Genomic DNA, 17,601 nt, shown 5'->3' on the forward strand with positions numbered 1-17,601 from the left:
GATGCTGACGTCGAGGGACCTGACTTGTGCGAGTGAGGAATCGATGTGTGCGGGGGACGACTTCTCCGAGTCCGATCTTGGCAGAGCTAATAGGCCGATAAGATAGTTAGCCTTCACCAACTTCTTCAGAGAAAGCAGAAGTGAATCAAATGGGGTTAAATCAGGTTAAAATTGATAAAATACATTCTATATTTGTACTCATATGTTCATCAAGGGGGGTATACATAGTAGGGTGTAAAATGCATATCTCGTGACGCACACGTGGTTTCTTGTGTACAATGTTCTTTTGACTTGGGGCAGCAAACAGACAATGCATTCTTTTCTTTGTGCTAAACTTGAAAGGTTTGCTCACTTACTCTTAGAATCTCAAAATCCACCATCTATGGTATGGGTCACCTCTCGTGGGTAGTATCTCCGCGCTGTATACCATACTCCGGATTCCCTTTCTATCCGGAATTCGAAACTAATACGCTACATGTGTACAACAATATTGCAAGCAAAGAGATGACGCAAAATAACAGCAAAAATCACGCTAAGACTGTTCAAACATGTGCAATTTGGGGTGAGATCTCCCCTGGTTTAAAAGAGTAGAGTTATACAGTGATTCTAGTGTACTGCAGCATGCCCCTGCCAGAGGAGTCATTTCTGATGCAAATGGCGCCAGTTATTGAGAGCTTCTTCCCAAGTAGAAGAGCCACCGCATTTTTCTGACACCATCCCCCATGTTCGGGCCCGAATGATCTCTTCAATAGTACGCTCATTGCGAATTAAATTGGCCAATGACTCCGTCCGTGCTTCACGTGGAAAGAAGCGAGCTGAGTACGGATCCAGACGCTCATCAACTTCTCGTTCCCGGTCTCGGGCGGATTCTGTTTGCCGAAGAATCAAGTCCGGATCGTCGGGATCCGGACTCGTAGCCACACCAGCGCAGTAAGTGAGAACGTCTGATCTAGTTTGCCATGAGGGAAATAACACATTGTCCTTGAAGTTCTGGCAGGCTGCAGGGCTGATCCGAGACCTAGATTCAGTTTGTCGCACCAATGTTGATGATGGGTCAAATGCTTCCTGGGCTGGTGTAATCAACGCGTTCAAGTTCTGTGTAATCGAGTCATCGATGGTAGATCTTGAGAGTCGGAGAAAGTCTGAACAAAAATAGGGAAGTCAATATAGGCTGCTATCAAGACGTCACATTTCAAACGAACCTCTGAGTAGTCTCTCATCAAAACAGAACCGAGGGGTCAGCGCCGGAGCAGCTGTGGATGAGGCCTGTGACATCCTCCCACGAATTTCCTTCCCACCTTCTCGATTCGACTTGATCCAGAACCACTCCAGTTTGTAGTGAGGACGTGTATAACGTTATTGATGGCTGTAGGTCGTCCAACAGCGTTGTATGGTGTACCGTTGGTGACTGTTATATTCAATGTTGAAGTATATTTCACTGAGACCCGGTATGATCTGGTATACCTATTCCAAGGACGGCAACAGTCATGGACAACACAAGCTCTCCGTGCCCACTAGGTGCCCAGGTGGACCGTCGTTATGCCGTAATCAGCCTTAAGCTCTGGGCCGTTTTGGGACTAGCTCATTCAATGATATTCACGTGACAGCGCGTACTCGTGTTTCAGGAGCATCGCGTCCCTGCTTATGCCAGATGGTCTTTCGGAGAAAACGCACTTGTACATACCCTCGAATTTATTTATTGCATGTTTATCACGTTCATACTTGAAACATCATATCAGCATGCCCGAGCTAGCCGAGGTCCACCGCATTGTGCATTTCATTCGTGAGCACCTGGTTGGGAAAACGCTGGGCAAAGTACAAGCACAACATGATGATATCGTATTTGGCAAAGTTGGCACTAGTGCCGCTGAATTTCAAAAGGCAATGGAAGGGAAAAAGGTCGTGGGGGCAGGCCAACAAGGGAAATATTTCTGGATCGCAATGTCTTCACCACCACACGCTGTGATGCACTTTGGAATGGCTGGTTGGTTGAAGATCAAGGATGCCGACACATACTACTATCGAACCGACAAGCCTGCAGATCAGGAGTGGCCACCCAAATATTGGAAGTTTCTGCTAGAGACAAGTGACGAGCCGAAAACAGAGGCAGCATTTGTGGATGCCCGCAGGCTTGCTCGCGTGAGACTGGTGGATTGCCCTGCTGATGAGATACGAAATCATACTCCGCTCAAGGAAAATGGGCCTGATCCGGTCGCCGATAAAGACACTGTGGATGAAGCATGGTTGACAGAGAAGCTGGGGAAGAAGAAAGTGCCGATCAAGGCTCTACTACTCGACCAGGCGAATATTAGTGGAATCGGAAATTGGATGGGGTACGTCTTGCAGGCAAACATAAACAATGAAATATATGGAAGCTGATTATTTCTTTAGCGATGAGATTCTCTATCAAGCCAAGATACACCCAGAACAATACAGCAACACTTTGAACGGCGACCAGATCAAGGCATTACACTCTGCCATTCACTATGTCTGTTCCACATCTATTGGTGTACTGGCAGACTCAGAGAAGTTTCCCGATCACTGGCTATTCAAGCACCGCTGGGGCAAGGGGAAGAAGAACCAGCCCGCCGTCCTACCCAATGGGGATAAGATCACATTCCTTACTGTTGGGGGTCGAACAAGTGCCGTTGTTCCAGCTGTCCAGAAGAAGACTGGCCCTGTCGCCAAAGATATTAACGAAGACGTTACAAAATCCACACCAGCTAATTCGAAACGCAAACGTGCGGCCCTAAAGAAAGAAAGCGACTCCGAAGCAGAAGAAACGACAGAGACAAAGCAAGGGAATCCAAAACAGAAGAAACCCACTATAAAGAGTGAGGACTCTGAAGAAGAAAAGGCGAAGCCCGCTATTGTTGACAGAAGACGATCTACCCGTACATCTAAGTGAGGTGTGTATGAAACCCAGCCATGTATGACTGCATCCAAGCAGCTATTTCTAAATGAATACCGTCAGTTTCAAATTTTATTGTTGCCATTTTTGATATTTTGGTTGAATAAGCCATGCCTGGAGGGTAATCTACTAGACAAAGCCTATGGATTAGCCCATCCATCAATGGCTATACTTAGTTCAATCCCGAACAATGTGTTTTTGTATCACATAGTTCTATTGTTCGATTACAAAGAGCATTCGTCTGTCATTGTATGCGATTGATATATTAAGTCCCTAGATGGCCCCTTTGAGATATACCAGTCTCCAGTCTCATTCGGACCCAATCAACAAGTCTACCATCGAGTAATTACAACCCTACTTTTCCAAAGCCTCGATTATACTTGACTACACCATGAATTCGTCAAAGATGGCTGACTCATGGGATGTCTATGTTGTATTCCGCCAACGAAGAGGTAATGACCCTTTGCATTGGATGCTTTTACTTTCTATCCCTGGATCACTGTATTGTACGTGGTATCATATCGTCGGAGGCCCGACAGAGAATCGGGCCTACGAGCGCAAGATTGAAGCCGGGAAGAGAATCGACAGTTATAGTATATCAAAGAGGCAATATGTCGGCAAAATTTCCGCATGGAATATCAACAAGGCCAAGTCAGAGATAGTAGCAGTCCCTATTCAAGAATCTCAATGCTGGACAGTAGAAGTGCTTGCTGCACTTGAGCGCAAATCCCTGGTTCCTGCTAGCACCAGTGTTTATTATTATAATCAGATGGAGCCTTCTATCAGAGAAACTGAAGATGGCTGGGTCTTGCTCTCCGGAACTCTTGAAGAGGAACTAACTATTGAATAGACCTGTAACGACTAGGTGCTACAGACCAGCATGGTTGGAAGTGAGAATTTCCTGCTGATTGGAGATTCGGAATGTATAATGCTGTTCTTTTTTCTGCGCATGCAAGTCCGTCACTGATTTTCCTTTTACAAATTTCTTTACACATTTGTGCTTTTATGCTCCTAGTCAAAGTTTTATTTGGAGTTTATAGTTCCCAGTTTCTTGACAATGCATGTATTTTCAGCTCAGTCTCTAGTGACTTATAGGAAATGTAGAGATGAACTCTCATCAGCCAGTCACCTGTCTCTCCTGGATAGGGCTGGTGAAGACGAGTAAGAGAGACGGTTGTCCGGACTCCACGTTTCAGTATAGTAACAGCGGTCCTCATGATGCCAAGATACTGGTTCATGTTATCAATTCAATTAGCGAAGAGTAGCAAGAAGAATCTATGGGTGGCAATAGATAATAGCTGTTGTCAGAGTCAAGAATGGTGGTTATGTTAAGCCTACCTGAAAGCTATGGTGGGCGGAACTACATTATGAAAAGGACCTAGGCATGTATGCACATATGTATCTATCTATCTACACTGTAATCTGAGTCCCTTCATTAGACCACTTCTTCAACACATAACTTGACTTGAAGGATCTGGTATAATTTGCGCCTGCCTCAAGAGTCCTGAATTTCCCCCAAATGGAAATTGAGCCTACGAAGATTATCACATGTTCAACCCATCCAGTGTCTTTGTGAAAACTGCGAGATTTTCCTCATGTGTCCCATCTTTAATTACAAAATGAATCTGCTCAAACCATCCCTTGAACTCGGCTTTCTCAAGAGCCTCTTTCCAACAATCGGCGACCTTCTGGGTGGGGTGAGAAAAAACCCCACAACCAAGGGCACCGAGGATCAAGCGGCGATGATTGTTGACTGCTGCCGTGCGTAGAATTAATCGCATCTTGTCTACCATGAGGTGTCGTTGCCCGGGCTCTATGTAATCCGATTTGTCGGCCGTCAGATCAGGCCTGTTTCGCGCTGCCATGCTGATGACACTAACAGAGGGGTTCAGGTGTAGCCTGTCGTCCGCCGACATGAAGCTATAACCATTGTCCGCGCTATTTCGGTAAACAATAACGTTGGGCGAATAGAGGCATTCCAGATCTCCCATTGGGTAAAGCCGAGGTTGGAGGGCCCCAATGAGTGTGCTTCGATAGCAAAGCTGTTCCTCCTGGGCCGTAGCACCTTTGAGCCAGCCCCCGCCTGGTGTGTTAGCATTGGCAAAGTTGAGAACACATACTGGCATACAATCGCGGGTGTTGCCAGCAGCTTGCATCTCGAGAGCCCGGTCATATGTGTCTCCCGGCACGACCTTAACAACAGTGGTAAGATCTGGAAACTCCGCGGAATCAGGCTCCAGCCGAAGAACGGTGTGTTTGTTCGCCACATAACTAAACCGAGTTCCCTCCAACTCCGTTTTGGACAAAATTTGTCCCGTGGTTTTCTGTGTTATTTTGACCACCTTCAGCATTTCCTTCTTCGTGTAAGACTTGCTGACTCCACCACCCTTGCTTCCAAGTGGATTATTAGGATTCTGTTTCTTGAGCAAGGACTTTGCGGCGGGATTCTTGACAGGAGCATGACTAGGCTTTTGTTTGCGGCGGGTGCGAAGGGTTGCTTTCTCACGAGTGCTCATTCTTTTTAACATTCGACTTAGGCCACCACTGCCGCTGCTGCCTTTGCTTGCGGCAGGTGATTGGTTCGCGGGCTGGGAACCTATTGACTGTTTGGACTGTGCCGAGGAATCGGATTGGGTAGGCGCTTTATTTTCTGCCATAGCTCTTTTTTTCGTATTGAATGTAATAGATATGCGAAAGAAACAGCAAAGTTGCTAATTTGATGAAGACGAGGGTTCCATGGGGTCTTTATGGCGCATATTAACTCACCAATTGATTACATATAATAAAGTATAGTTGCCTACATACGACGTGAAGGGTTAAGAGAGAACAAAGACTCGAGACTCGAGCAGAGGGAAGTCGAAGTTGAAAGAAACATCAACAGGTCACGTGCATACTTCCGATCCGACCAATCAGGGAAACTGCGGCCCGCATAAGGCGGTGAGCTTATCTCCGATCTCGCCACCATGACAAAGCATGCAACGCCGTTGGCTTGTCGCCTTCTTACAGAACTATTTTAATTCGAAGTCTTTATTCTGATTATATGCAATCAAATCAGCCAAATATAGGTCATTTCTTTCAATTTAACCACGGCCATCCAAAGCAGTTCCCGCCACAATGAGCGCGATCCTGTCAGCAGACGATCTGAATGATTTCATTTCGCCGGGGGTCGCGTGTATCAAACCAGTTGAAACTCTACCACAGAAAGATACAAAGAATCAAGAAGTATGTCCTTTTATTGATCTTGATGGGGATATGTACTATTAGAGTTTCTTCTACTGACTTTCTAATTATAGGGCGCCTATGAAGTAACTACGGAAGACAAAGTCGAGCCCGAGAATCTACCCCCCGCACAGATTTCTTTGACAGACTGCCTCGCTTGCTCTGGTTGTGTTACATCTGCCGAAGCAGTGTTGATATCACTCCAATCTCACGCCGAGGTTCTCAATACACTTGACGCTCATCCGGAGATTCCCTTGGCGCATGAGGACCATGGAGTGGTAGTCAATAATACTAAGGACTCTGGAGAGGGTAAGATCTTCGTGGCCAGTGTCAGCCCGCAAGTCAGGGCAAGTTTGGCAACAACCTATGGGATTTCAGAGAAAGAAGCGGGGTACATGATCAACCAACTACTTAGTGGTCCGCAGGGCTTGCGAAGTGGGGGTAAATACGGAAATGGGTTTACATGGGTTGTCGATACCAATGCCATGCGAGAGGCTGTGCTAGTACTCACTGCAGACGAAGTTTCGGACTCTCTCAGCTCAGCGAACTCGTCAACGGCTAACCAGTCGGAGGACTCTCTCCCCAAGCGACCTATTTTATCATCAGCATGTCCTGGATGGATTTGTTATGCTGAGAAGACTCACCCTTTTATCCTTCCACATCTTTCTCGACTCAAGTCCCCGCAGGCTCTTTCGGGGACGTTCCTCAAAACAGTTTTAAGCAAGTCTCTCGGGGTCCATCCTTCTCGGGTTTGGCATTTGGCAGTCATGCCCTGCTTTGACAAGAAGCTAGAAGCTAGTCGTGAAGAACTCACAGATGTCTCCTGGCGACAGGGGGATTCCACGAGCTCTGAGACACAGCCTGTTCGTGACGTAGACTGTGTTATCACTGCTCGTGAGCTTCTATCTCTGGCTTCATCTCGAGGATTATCACTGCCAAAGCTGCCTTTGCAGCCTCTGCCTTCGTCTTTCACCCCATCCTTGCCTGAAAGAGCCCTTAATTCCTTTCTTTCCTTCAAACGCTCTGGGGCGGAACAATCACTTGCTACAGGTACTTCTGGGGGCTACCTACATCACGTTCTCACGAATTTCCAAGCTCGCAATCCAGGCAGCGAACTTGTGATCAACCGCGGACGCAATGTCGATGTCGTCGAGTATGTGCTCATGTCTCAAGAGGGTCAACCCATTTTGAAAGCAGCTCGCTATTATGGTTTCCGGAATATTCAAAACCTTGTCCGGAAGCTCAAGCCCGCACGCGTTTCGAGGCTTCCCGGCGCAAAACCAGCCGCCAGACCCGCCGCAGGTCGGCGCCAGCCTATATCTCGCAACGCCGTGTCCACAAGTAGCTCAGGATCAGACTACGCATACGTGGAGGTCATGGCCTGTCCTGGTGGGTGCACGAATGGCGGTGGCCAAATCCGAGTTGAGGACGCTAGAGAAACCATTGGGCCTTCCCAAGGAGAGACGCTGGATACATCTATGAAGCCATCACCTCATGAGCAGCGCGCGTGGCTTGCTCGCGTCGACGAGGCTTATTTTTCCATGGATTCTGAGTCCGAGTGTGAAGTGCAGACTCAGTCTCAGCTGTCTTCATTGGCTGACAAGGAGGCTAAAATTCATGAAAGCTTGCGGCGCTGGTCAGAATACATGGACATTCCGCTCTCTAAGCTCGTCTACACTACCTACCGCAAGGTAGAAAGTGATGTTGGCAAGGATCAAACACCTGCTAATGATACGAGTCGGGTTGTGGAGCTTGCGGGGAAGATTGGTGGTGGTTGGTAACTTTTGTCTACTTCTCTTCGCTTCTGCGAAATCCACCCTTGACATGGTCTTCTTCGTAGTCTCTTATTTACTTCATTTGCATGGCGCCGGTGTTGATTCTACTTGCACATTTTTGGGAGATATACCACATTTTCATTTTTGAAGTCACGATCGACGATACATGAGGTGCTGAATTGTTTTAAGCTTATGACACGATAGATACATAGAAAAATGGTCTCAATACCTTCTACAATCAACATTGAATGATATTAACGAAGCTCAAAACTGCAAATTTCATAAAAAAAAAAACCAGATAGATATTTTTATACTTCCAGATCGGGCCTGGACGCGATGACTAATATGTCAAATCCATCCATGGGTGACTAAGCACCTAAAATCGCGGGCTCCAGAAAGAAAAAGAATTGAAGTATCTTGGCATAGAACCAGTTTCCATCTCACAATTCTCATCCTCCCACCCGACACGAACAACTCTCCCGCGCAAAATAATCACTTCACCACCACACTCAATCCCAAACAATGTCTCGCGAAGCCTACCAGGTCCCCTCGACGGGCGCCCAGAACAACTTCGACACCCAAGGCGGAGGTTTCGGCAATGCCATGGCCATCGACAGCCCCTCAGTCACCTACCTATGTGGCGAGTGCTCTGCTCGTGTTCCCCTGAAGCGTGGCGACCAGATCCGCTGCAAGGACTGCGGTCACCGTGTGCTGTACAAGGAGCGAACCAAGCGGTAAGATTTTCTTTCCTGGAATTATCCTGCGATATGCGCAAGACATGGGCTGATTTGTTTTTGCTTCATAATAGTATGGTTCAGTTCCAGGCTCGGTAAACGTTTCATCTGCCCAAACATGAATCGGACCTTTGCAGGTTGTGATGGGCTCAAGCGGAATCAGCCTGAGTTCCTTTAGTTGAAGACTTTATTTTTGACGAATTATGCATACAATGGCGCTTTGGGGTTGAATTACGCAAACCAGTTTTTCTATGGTCTCAGTCTACAAGACCCATATACGATGTTCTCGCCATGTCCTCTAGTCCTAGTCCAAGCCTGGGCCTGGGAGGGGGCAGGCTTCGGCCTTTATTTAAGGAACAATTATAGTTGTTTTCAAAAAAATTAAAGGCATTTATTCATAGAGTGTTGGACTCAATTACCCGAAATATCCATTATCTAAACGTACACCAATGCCCACAAGGTGAACCCATACATAACTCGAACCCGAAATTTCCTTGAACCCGAAATGGCCATATCACACTAAATCCAGGCCTACAAAACTAGTCACTGCAATATTCTACTTTAAAGCTGGTTAGTTACTTCAATGAATTGCTCAAGGTTTTTCAGAGACTGTCCGCTCTCGATTGCCCAGCGTGCGCGACGCACGCCTTCTTTCCAGCGGCCACCGCCAGGGCCACGTTCCGTGATGACCTGTCCGTCATCGCCCGGTCCCATGTTGCTGGTATCGGCCTCGCAAATGCCAGAGGTAACAAGCAGACCAGCCACATTCATGAGAACAAACTCCAGGATGGGGTCATCCCGTGGAAGCTCGTTCCGAAGTATGCTCATCAGCTTTGCCGCGTTTTGCTTGGGCAGTTTACCTCCGCCAACCTCACTAAGAGGGTGGCTAGAGAGGCCAAAGTCCGACGGCTGGAGCTGGAAAGTATCGAGTTTGACGAGTGTACGAGGATTGTCGGTATCCTCTTCAGATGAGTCATCTGCATCGTCTTCTGGTCTGTATGCAGGGTTTGGGTACTCAGAGAGTCTCCAGCAGTTTGTCTTTCCAGCGCAGCTAATTTCATCCATATCCTCTTCGCCACAAACAATCATAGCTTTCTTCGCTCCGCTTTGCTTGAAAGCCTCGGCAAATACTGGACCAAGGCTCTGGTATGCTACGCCAACTACACGTGCTTCCAGTGCCCAATCAACGGGATTTGCCAAAGGGCCCATCAGGTTGAAAATCGTTCGGAGGCCAAGACCCCTGCGGACAGGGTTGGAATGCATCATTCCCGGGTGGAAATTGGGAGCGAACAAGAAAGAATAGTTGGTTTTCTCGTAGACTTGGGCCAGATTCTCGGCGGTGATAGCTGCGATTTTGGGCGGCACTGGCTGAATAGCATTGAGGACGTCGGCGGCCCCAGAGGTGGATGTTTGAGCACGGTTGCCATGTTTGGCAGTCAAGAGAAGAGGAGATGCAATGATCGAGGAGGAGGTTGAAATGTTAAAGGTCGAATGGGAGTCTCCTCCGGTTCCAACAATATCACACTAGACATTGTGCCTTGTCAATATAACTCAGCGATAAAATGGATGAGGTCGTACCAATCCACCGTGATAATTTCCTGTTCTCAGAGTACGAGACTTGATAATCTTCTTAAGCGGACCTTTCTCAACCTGGCAAGCAGCATCTCGCATGCATTGAGAACATTTCGCAATCACATCAGCCTGCCTATCCTTGCCAGTTGAGTGGAGCAATGTGAGGAGGGCGGCAGTCTGGATTTGAGATAGTCGATCCTCGAAAATCAGTGCAAAGGCAGAAGCAATCTCCTCTGCAGTCACAGCGGGGAGATCCTGTGCGCTGACACGAATGCCAGCAGCCGCGGGGTAGGCGAGTCGCTGGAGGAGCGGGGCGATCGAAATGGGCTCAGGTCGCTGAGAAGGAGACGATATGGGTGTTGCCATAATTGAAATGTTTGTAAGCCAGTATATGTTCACAATACCCCGGCGATCCTAATGATGTTCCACAAGCTTAATAAAGATACCTGTAAATATTATGCAAAGTGACTCAATGGGAGAACTATATAGTCGGCAAAATATCTCACCGCCTTAAACACGCTTTACCCTTTTAGGGACCAAAAAATATCACGCTTTGCATTTCCCGGGGGCTGTCTTTACTTGCCTTGACCTGTGTATATCACCTTTTTGAATTATTTGGGCATTGGTAAATTTACCAATCACATCAAACATTCACAATGCCACCTCGGTTAAGAATCTCGTCGCTTCAACAAATCCCTCGATGCCAATATGAACTCCGAATTACCAGGAGCGCATCCAGTGCTGCGGCCCCGGCAATCACGCCAGCTGCTTCAATTGAGCAGATGACACGTTCAACAGCTCCGGTATCACGATACCCTCCTACTCAGCCACCTTCGCACCGCAATCCCGAGTACCGCCGGTCGCAGCTCTTACGGTCATACACCTCCCTTCTCCGCACATCTCCTCTCATCGTGCTGTTCCAACACAACAACCTCAAGTCCATGGAATGGGCCGCCATCCGACGAGAACTAACCATTGCCCTGCAAAAAGTGGATGAGAAGATTGCCGCTGAAGGCCGGACAGCGCCCGCCCTCGCTCCTTACATTAAGATCCAGACCATCCAAACGAGCATCTTCGAAGTAGCTTTGCGCATCGTCGAGTATTTCCGGCCCAGCGAGGCTTCCCTGGGTTCAGGAAAGCCCCCAAGCGCAATTGACCCCGTGACACAAACCTCCGCCGAGCTCCCTGCGGTCTCCGGCTCCAAGGATGACCCAGCTTTGACACACGATTTGTCACGCACTGCCCACGCCGCAGTGAAGAACATGAAGGGCATGCACGAGCTTTCTCCTCTGCTCGTCGGCCCTGTTGCTGTCCTTTCTATCCCCACCGTCTCGCCTGAACACATGAAAGCCGCGTTGTCAATCCTTGTCCCCAAGGAATCCGGCTTCAAGGCCCCTACCCGCAAGGCGAACCCGGAATACTATGAGCCCATCGTTCAGAACGGTCTCAGCAAGATTAACATGCTGGCAGCCCGTGTGGACAACCAGGTGTTTGATATCGATCAGACTAAGTGGGTCGGCAGCATCGAGGGTGGCATGGACGGTCTTCGTTCCCAGCTTGTCACTGCCTTGCAGAGCATGAGCTCTAGCGTTGCAACCACTCTGGAGGGAGCTGGCAAGAGCATCTACTTCACCTTGGAGAGCCGCCGGAGTGTTTTGGAAGAAGAGGAGAAGGGACCGGAGGGCGACAAGAGCGAATCGTCCTAATTTGGTCATGGTCAATTCTGATTCATTTTCCTGTATAATAGATCATATTCTGCGTTTCGTCCTTAAGACCCCGACTTCCTACTTCAGGATCAATGTATACTTGCAAGAAATCAACTTTGGTGCATCATATTTTTGTGTTTAACTCATGAATCATTGTGTTCCCTGTATATGTGAAGCAAAATACAGACCGCGCCTAAAAGACAAGTTTCCTCCCGAAGTTTGTTCACTGCCTAATTCTGCCTCATACGCAGTTTGGCATTCATGCCCACAATACAGCGCACAAGATCCCAATCACCATTCAAACCAACCCAGTCCGTAACAAGAATACCTGTCGAGCAGTCCGCATCATTTTCTTTGCCTCGGCGACAGATATAATCCACAACAGCCGGGTTAACCTTAGCAGCAACCTTCTCGGGCCAAGTATCAGTCTTCCAGAAGTTACTGGCACTCAAGAAATTGACGTAAAATGGGAAAGCCTTGGTAGCATGCATATCAGCCTGGACACCAAACGGATAGCGACAGCAGCTAGCCCGATCAATCTGCTCCGAGACGAACTTGATCTTCTTCTCGATATTCATACTCTCCAGCACCTCATAGAAATCCTGAATGCAGAGCTGGCCACTGGGACACGTAGCATTGGGGGTATTATCCGCCCATGCAGCAGCATCAATGCCCCATCCATTCCCACCATGCTCGTGCTTCAATTTCTCCTGCAAGTTGAAACGGCGCATAAGAACAACCTTGCCACGCGCCTCTCCCAGAGTCGGGATCTTGGGCCGCACCCACCAACGACTACCCTCCTTAGCGTAGTGGTCGTGCAGGATCCGCGAGAGCTGCTCGTCAGTCGCGTTACCGGTACCCTCTCGCTTAACAGAGATGATCAGCGTCTCGGACGGGTTGCGTTCGAGGAAACCGTCGACTTCACGCATCAGGTCGCGGAAGTACTTGTTTCCCGTCAGCGAGATGGGGAAGACGCTGTGTACGAGGATCAGCTCGTCACGCGCTGCGTCGTCCGGGTACTGCGGTTGCACACGGATATCAAAGAACCGCACACCGTTCTCGAGCTGCTCTTTCGGGCTGACGGCCTGGCAGCGCACCGAGGGCGGCGCGATGTGGCATGTGGGCGAGTTGTGCGTTCCTGGGATCGAGAGAGCGGAGAGAAGGGTGTCGTCGCGGAGCTCGTGCATCCAGGCGTTCAGGTGCGCGGACGAGAAGATTGTTAGGAAGGATGCTGGAACCACGAAAACACCGGTGAAGCGGTGTTTGGGGTTCTCGCTTAGTGCCTTCATTGTCGCGGACTCTGCTGTTGGGACAGGGGCTTGGATTTGGTATTTCTGGCCTTCGGCCTCGAAGATCAGACGCATGCGCTCTTTATCAGAGTGGATAAAGGAGCGTAGCTCGGTCTTCTTGGTTGCGAATGGCTCCAGGTGAATATCAACATCCTTCTCCTCGAAGTGGTGGCTATCCTGTTCGATGGAAGAGACAGCGTCGTTGCGGGTTTGGTTGGTCAAGACCTGGGTGAAGTTTCTGGCCATTGTGCTGAAGGCATTGAACCCATCTTTCTCAGGTGCCGAGAAGCGCTCAATGCGCTTCAGGGCGATTGGAGTGGAGGTGTTGTTGCGGAGAGTGAGGTATTCGGCAACCATGGTGAATTGACAATGTGTAGGGTTGTAATTGAAATCAGTGCAAGTCCCAGTTTGTCTTAATATGGATCGAAATTGGGTGCCTGGAGAACTGAGATCGGAGTGGATTACCCCTCCACTAGAGATCAGCGGACGATCTCCGATAGGGGAGTCCTCGTTCTTGGCACGTAAAACAAATGGAAATTTTCCGAGGCAAGTGAGCGACAACGAGATCAGCCCCATTTTTGTTCTCGGAGAGAAGCGAGATCCTGTCCTCACACGTGGGCATTGCGCGTGGGCGTCGTTACCAATGAGATTCAGCAGGTCAATTCCAACATCTTCAAGTCAAGATAAGGAATGGAAAGACAACTGACTGAAGAATCAACTGCCTTATATTATCCCCAATACCTAGTCTGCGGATTTGATAGCTCCGGGGGAAATGTCTGAGTGAACATAATCTTGAGTAGTATCAGTACCATTATCCTCTTGAGAGCTTCCGCTATATGGGGACGTGTAGATTGATGAATACATGGTGAGAAGAAAATGAAACAACTCTTGAAGTGGATAAATCAAAAGTGTGCAAGTGTAGTCGATTGCAAAAGGGAAATGTGAGGAAACGAGGAACTAGCCTTGGGAGGTTGTATATAATGTCATCATGGTGCATCCATGGATGACCTCTAGCCCTAACTATACTTAGTCGACCTTGTGTTCTTTTCAATGATCTTTTTTTGTGTTCTAGGTGGTCGTGTCAGATATTCCGTTTTGATGTCTTTGATATATTTCTCTCCCTCGGTTTTATAGGTACTAGACAGTGCAAAAAATGGCGAGAAAACGCTTTATTTACAAAAACGACTTTCCATGTAGTATAACCTTTTCTATATGGAATATTCATTTGCTTGGCACTTTCCAATTGATACTTTATATGTTTATAAAACAAGAACTGCCTTTGAAATAAGAGAGAAGAGACTATATCTCCCCCATACTTGCGTAGATGCGGGGAGATCACGTGGGTAGCATCGGTTAGCGTCGGCGTGCGGGCAGAATAGTCGATCGAGTGCCAAATAAAATAGACACAATGCTCCCTTTTTCTTCAGGAATTTCGAAAGAAAACATCTCTTGAATCTGTCTCTATCACCTTGTTCTTCTATCATGAGTTTCACCCGCAGCGGGAGACTCACTGCCCGTAACATCAGGCCTTGTCTACCCCAGAATCACCTCCGCATTCGCTCCACCCTACCTCCGCTCTTGTCCCGGAAATTCCATGCCAGCTCTCTGCTATGGGGGATTAAATCACAAGTTCTAAAGGATGTTGGAGAGGGTAACTTATAGTCCTATATCATTTTTCGATTTATTTACTTACAATTACTAGGCATCACTGAGGTCCAGATCATTCAATGGTACGTGGAAGAAGGGGCTCATGTTGAGGAATGGAAGCCTTTGTGCCAATATCAGTCGGATAAGGCTGTCGATGATGTAAGTTCCACCTTCTTTGTTCCCCTAATTTGGCTTGTGGCTAATGAACCCAGATTACTTCGAGATATGAGGGTGTTATCAAGAAATTACATTTTGAGACAGATGATACAGTGCCTACAGGAAGGGTGTGTGCTACCTTCACTCTTGTCCACCTAATATACACACTAGAATTATTATACTGACAGGCCTCCATAGGCACTCTGCGACATCGAAGTTGCAGATGGGAAATACCCCGATGATAACCCACCGCACGAATCAAGGGCCGCGCCATCGGAACCTACTCCAGCCGCTGAGATCACACCTGCAACTCAAGCAGCGGAGTCCACTCTATTAACTCCTCCTCCTCCTCCTACCAAAATTGTAGATGAGACACCCAAGTCAAAGCATGCATCCCTTGCCGTTCCCGCAGTACGCGGGCTATTGAAGAGCCACGGCGTGGACATCCTCCACGTCAACGGAACCGGCAAAGACGGACGGGTGATGAAAGAAGATGTACTGAAGTTCGTAGCAGAGAGAGATTCTCCATCAGTTCCAGCATCAATGCCGGCGCCAGTCACAGTGTCACCAGACACACGACAAGCAGAGTCAATTGTCAACCTGACCCCGATGCAATCACAGATGTTCAAGACAATGACCAAATCCCTGAACATCCCTCACTTCCTCTACGCAGACGAGCTCAAAGTCAATGGCATCTCTGCCATCCGCAAGAAGCTCGCCAGCGACAAACGCGATCCTACCAAAATCACTTTCCTCCCCTTCGTCGTCAAGGCCGTCTCACAGGCTCTGACTGAGTTCCCAATCCTCAACTCAAAAGTCGATACCTCCGACCCCGCAAAGCCCAAGCTAGTCATGCGTGCCAAGCACAATATCGGAATTGCTATGGACACGCCCAATGGTCTGATTGTTCCGAACATCAAGGACGTCGCCAGCCGCTCGATCTTCGACATTGCCGCTGAGGTTTCGCGGCTCAGTGCCCTTGGCCAGAGCGGCAAGTTGACCCCCGCTGATCTCAGTGGTGGCACTATCACTGTGTCGAATATCGGCAATATCGGAGGTACATATGTGTCTCCGGTGATTGTGTCGTCAGAGGTGGCTATTCTCGGCGTGGGTAAGACTAGAGCTGTGCCGGTCTTTGATGAGGACGGACAGATTACACGCGGGGATATGGTTAACTTCAGTTGGAGTGCAGACCACCGTGTCGTTGATGGTGCGACAATGGCGAGGATGGGTAACAGGGTTAAGGAGCTGGTTGAGTCGCCCGAGCTTATGCTTCTAAATCTTAAGTAAATAGACTAGCCACCAAGTTATATCTAAATAATACCAATTTTTGGGTACATCTAAGACGCTTCATGCTTAGTTTATCTAGTTGCTAGCTCAAATATATAATAGATTGAGCTGCGTAATACATAGATGAAAAGAAAAGATGGAAAAGATATAGACAGGTCAATTGATTGGGAAATTCACAACGAGCAAAGGATATCGCGAAGCCTGCCAAGCCAGGCAGTATATCAAACACACGAAATAGAAGCTCGAGATGCGAGCTTCAAAAACGCCAGATCTAAAACAGACCGGTGACATAGCCAAACCGGCCAAAACACCAAACGCCATTGGGAGGAACAAAACCAGAGAAGAAACAAAATGCTAAATCCTCCATGCATAGATACCCATTTTCGCAACTCACATGGGCAATGTACCATCGCCGACAATCCCAAGTACATAACGTGACCTCAGTCCCATCCATAGAAAGGCAGAAAGATAGATCACTTATACTCCGCAAGCTTCTCGGTAACAGCCTCAATAACATTGCGCTGCACGTCCTCCATCGTACCCTCAACATTGACAGTGATAGCATCCCACTCACCCATGGGCTCCTCAAGCACAGCAAGCTGCGACTGCACCATACTGCTCTTCATGTAGTGTGATTGGCGCTGTGTGACGCGCTGCAACAAGACCGCCTCACTGAGCTTGAGGTAGACGAAGTGGATCTGCACCAAGGACGAGCCGTATGCAGCGACGCGCATGACATCACGGTACTTCTGCTTCAGTGCGGAGCAGGCTACTACCACGCCGGAAGGTGGGTGGAAGTTGTTGGTTTCTGAGGGGGAGAGCGCGTCGATTGCCGCTTGTCGAAGCGAGATCAGCCAGTCCCAGCGGTCCTCGTCTGTGAGTGGTATGCCTTTGCCCATTTTGTCTTTGTTTGCGGTGGGGTGGAACTGGGGGTTTGTTAGTCACATGTGTGTATACGAGGCTTTCGGGTTACTAGAGATTGGGCGCAATTGGGTGTGGTTGGGTGCCTGGTGCCTTGGGGTACTTGTGTACTTGGGGTTACTTACATCGTCGCCTTCTAGGAATGGAATGCCTAGTTCAGTGCGTAGGACGTTGCCGACGGTGCTCTTTCCACATCCTGCGGGACCGGTCACGACCCAGATATGTTGTATTTGTGAGGAGGAGGATGTTGCTCCGTTGCTTCCGTTGGTGGCAAGGTCCGGCATGATGCGCGCCTTGCTCACGGTGGAATCTTTGGTGGAAGCGTGGGAAGGCTGGGGTCGTTCCCCTGCGGAAAGCATATTGTAGAGAGGAAAGATGGGG

General features: G+C 48.5%; 9 protein-coding genes across 9 annotated transcripts; 5 read left to right on the forward strand and 4 right to left on the reverse strand.

The window, feature by feature from the left end:
* Window positions 1–1,740: 1,740 nt before the first annotated feature.
* Window positions 1,741–2,908, forward strand: PGRI_063400 (putative formamidopyrimidine-DNA glycosylase; the record flags this gene model as incomplete). Its single annotated transcript, XM_040794054.1, has 2 exons — window positions 1,741–2,333; window positions 2,392–2,908. 2 exons carry the CDS (start codon window positions 1,741–1,743, stop codon window positions 2,906–2,908), a joined length of 1,110 nt encoding a protein of 369 aa, XP_040649304.1.
* Window positions 2,909–4,455: 1,547 nt separating this feature from the next.
* PGRI_063410 (uncharacterized protein) lies at window positions 4,456–5,427 on the reverse strand (the record flags this gene model as incomplete). Its single annotated transcript, XM_040794055.1, has 1 exon — window positions 4,456–5,427. The coding sequence occupies one exon, from the start codon at window positions 5,425–5,427 to the stop codon at window positions 4,456–4,458; it is 972 nt and encodes a 323-aa protein (XP_040649305.1).
* Window positions 5,428–6,025: 598 nt separating this feature from the next.
* Window positions 6,026–7,911, forward strand: nar1 (iron-sulfur cluster assembly protein NAR1; the record flags this gene model as incomplete). The annotated part of the gene is made up of 2 exons (XM_040794056.1): window positions 6,026–6,133; window positions 6,205–7,911. The coding sequence occupies 2 exons, from the start codon at window positions 6,026–6,028 to the stop codon at window positions 7,909–7,911; spliced, it is 1,815 nt and encodes a 604-aa protein (XP_040649306.1).
* A 516-nt stretch (window positions 7,912–8,427) lies between these two features.
* Window positions 8,428–8,738, forward strand: PGRI_063430 (Rpo12/RPC10 RNA polymerase subunit family protein; the record flags this gene model as incomplete). Its single annotated transcript, XM_040794057.1, has 2 exons — window positions 8,428–8,639; window positions 8,714–8,738. 2 exons carry the CDS (start codon window positions 8,428–8,430, stop codon window positions 8,736–8,738), a joined length of 237 nt encoding a protein of 78 aa, XP_040649307.1.
* Window positions 8,739–9,200: 462 nt separating this feature from the next.
* On the reverse strand, window positions 9,201–10,577 carry PGRI_063440 (anthranilate phosphoribosyltransferase; the record flags this gene model as incomplete). The annotated part of the gene is made up of 2 exons (XM_040794058.1): window positions 9,201–10,163; window positions 10,218–10,577. 2 exons carry the CDS (start codon window positions 10,575–10,577, stop codon window positions 9,201–9,203), a joined length of 1,323 nt encoding a protein of 440 aa, XP_040649308.1.
* Window positions 10,578–10,867: 290 nt separating this feature from the next.
* Window positions 10,868–11,917, forward strand: PGRI_063450 (mitochondrial 54S ribosomal protein uL10m; the record flags this gene model as incomplete). The annotated part of the gene is made up of 1 exon (XM_040794059.1): window positions 10,868–11,917. The coding sequence occupies one exon, from the start codon at window positions 10,868–10,870 to the stop codon at window positions 11,915–11,917; it is 1,050 nt and encodes a 349-aa protein (XP_040649309.1).
* Window positions 11,918–12,147: 230 nt separating this feature from the next.
* Window positions 12,148–13,563, reverse strand: PGRI_063460 (phosphatidylinositol-specific phospholipase C; the record flags this gene model as incomplete). Its single annotated transcript, XM_040794060.1, has 1 exon — window positions 12,148–13,563. The coding sequence occupies one exon, from the start codon at window positions 13,561–13,563 to the stop codon at window positions 12,148–12,150; it is 1,416 nt and encodes a 471-aa protein (XP_040649310.1).
* Window positions 13,564–14,688: 1,125 nt separating this feature from the next.
* On the forward strand, window positions 14,689–16,299 carry PGRI_063470 (uncharacterized protein; the record flags this gene model as incomplete). The annotated part of the gene is made up of 4 exons (XM_040794061.1): window positions 14,689–14,857; window positions 14,909–15,012; window positions 15,066–15,137; window positions 15,208–16,299. The coding sequence occupies 4 exons, from the start codon at window positions 14,689–14,691 to the stop codon at window positions 16,297–16,299; spliced, it is 1,437 nt and encodes a 478-aa protein (XP_040649311.1).
* Window positions 16,300–16,772: 473 nt separating this feature from the next.
* PGRI_063480 (gluconokinase) lies at window positions 16,773–17,579 on the reverse strand (the record flags this gene model as incomplete). The annotated part of the gene is made up of 2 exons (XM_040794062.1): window positions 16,773–17,225; window positions 17,346–17,579. The coding sequence occupies 2 exons, from the start codon at window positions 17,577–17,579 to the stop codon at window positions 16,773–16,775; spliced, it is 687 nt and encodes a 228-aa protein (XP_040649312.1).
* Between the last annotated feature and the right edge of the window lie 22 nt (window positions 17,580–17,601).

This window comes from Penicillium griseofulvum (assembly GCF_001561935.1).
Source record: "Penicillium griseofulvum strain PG3 chromosome Unknown contig_91, whole genome shotgun sequence".
Taxonomy (NCBI): domain Eukaryota; kingdom Fungi; phylum Ascomycota; class Eurotiomycetes; order Eurotiales; family Aspergillaceae; genus Penicillium; species Penicillium griseofulvum.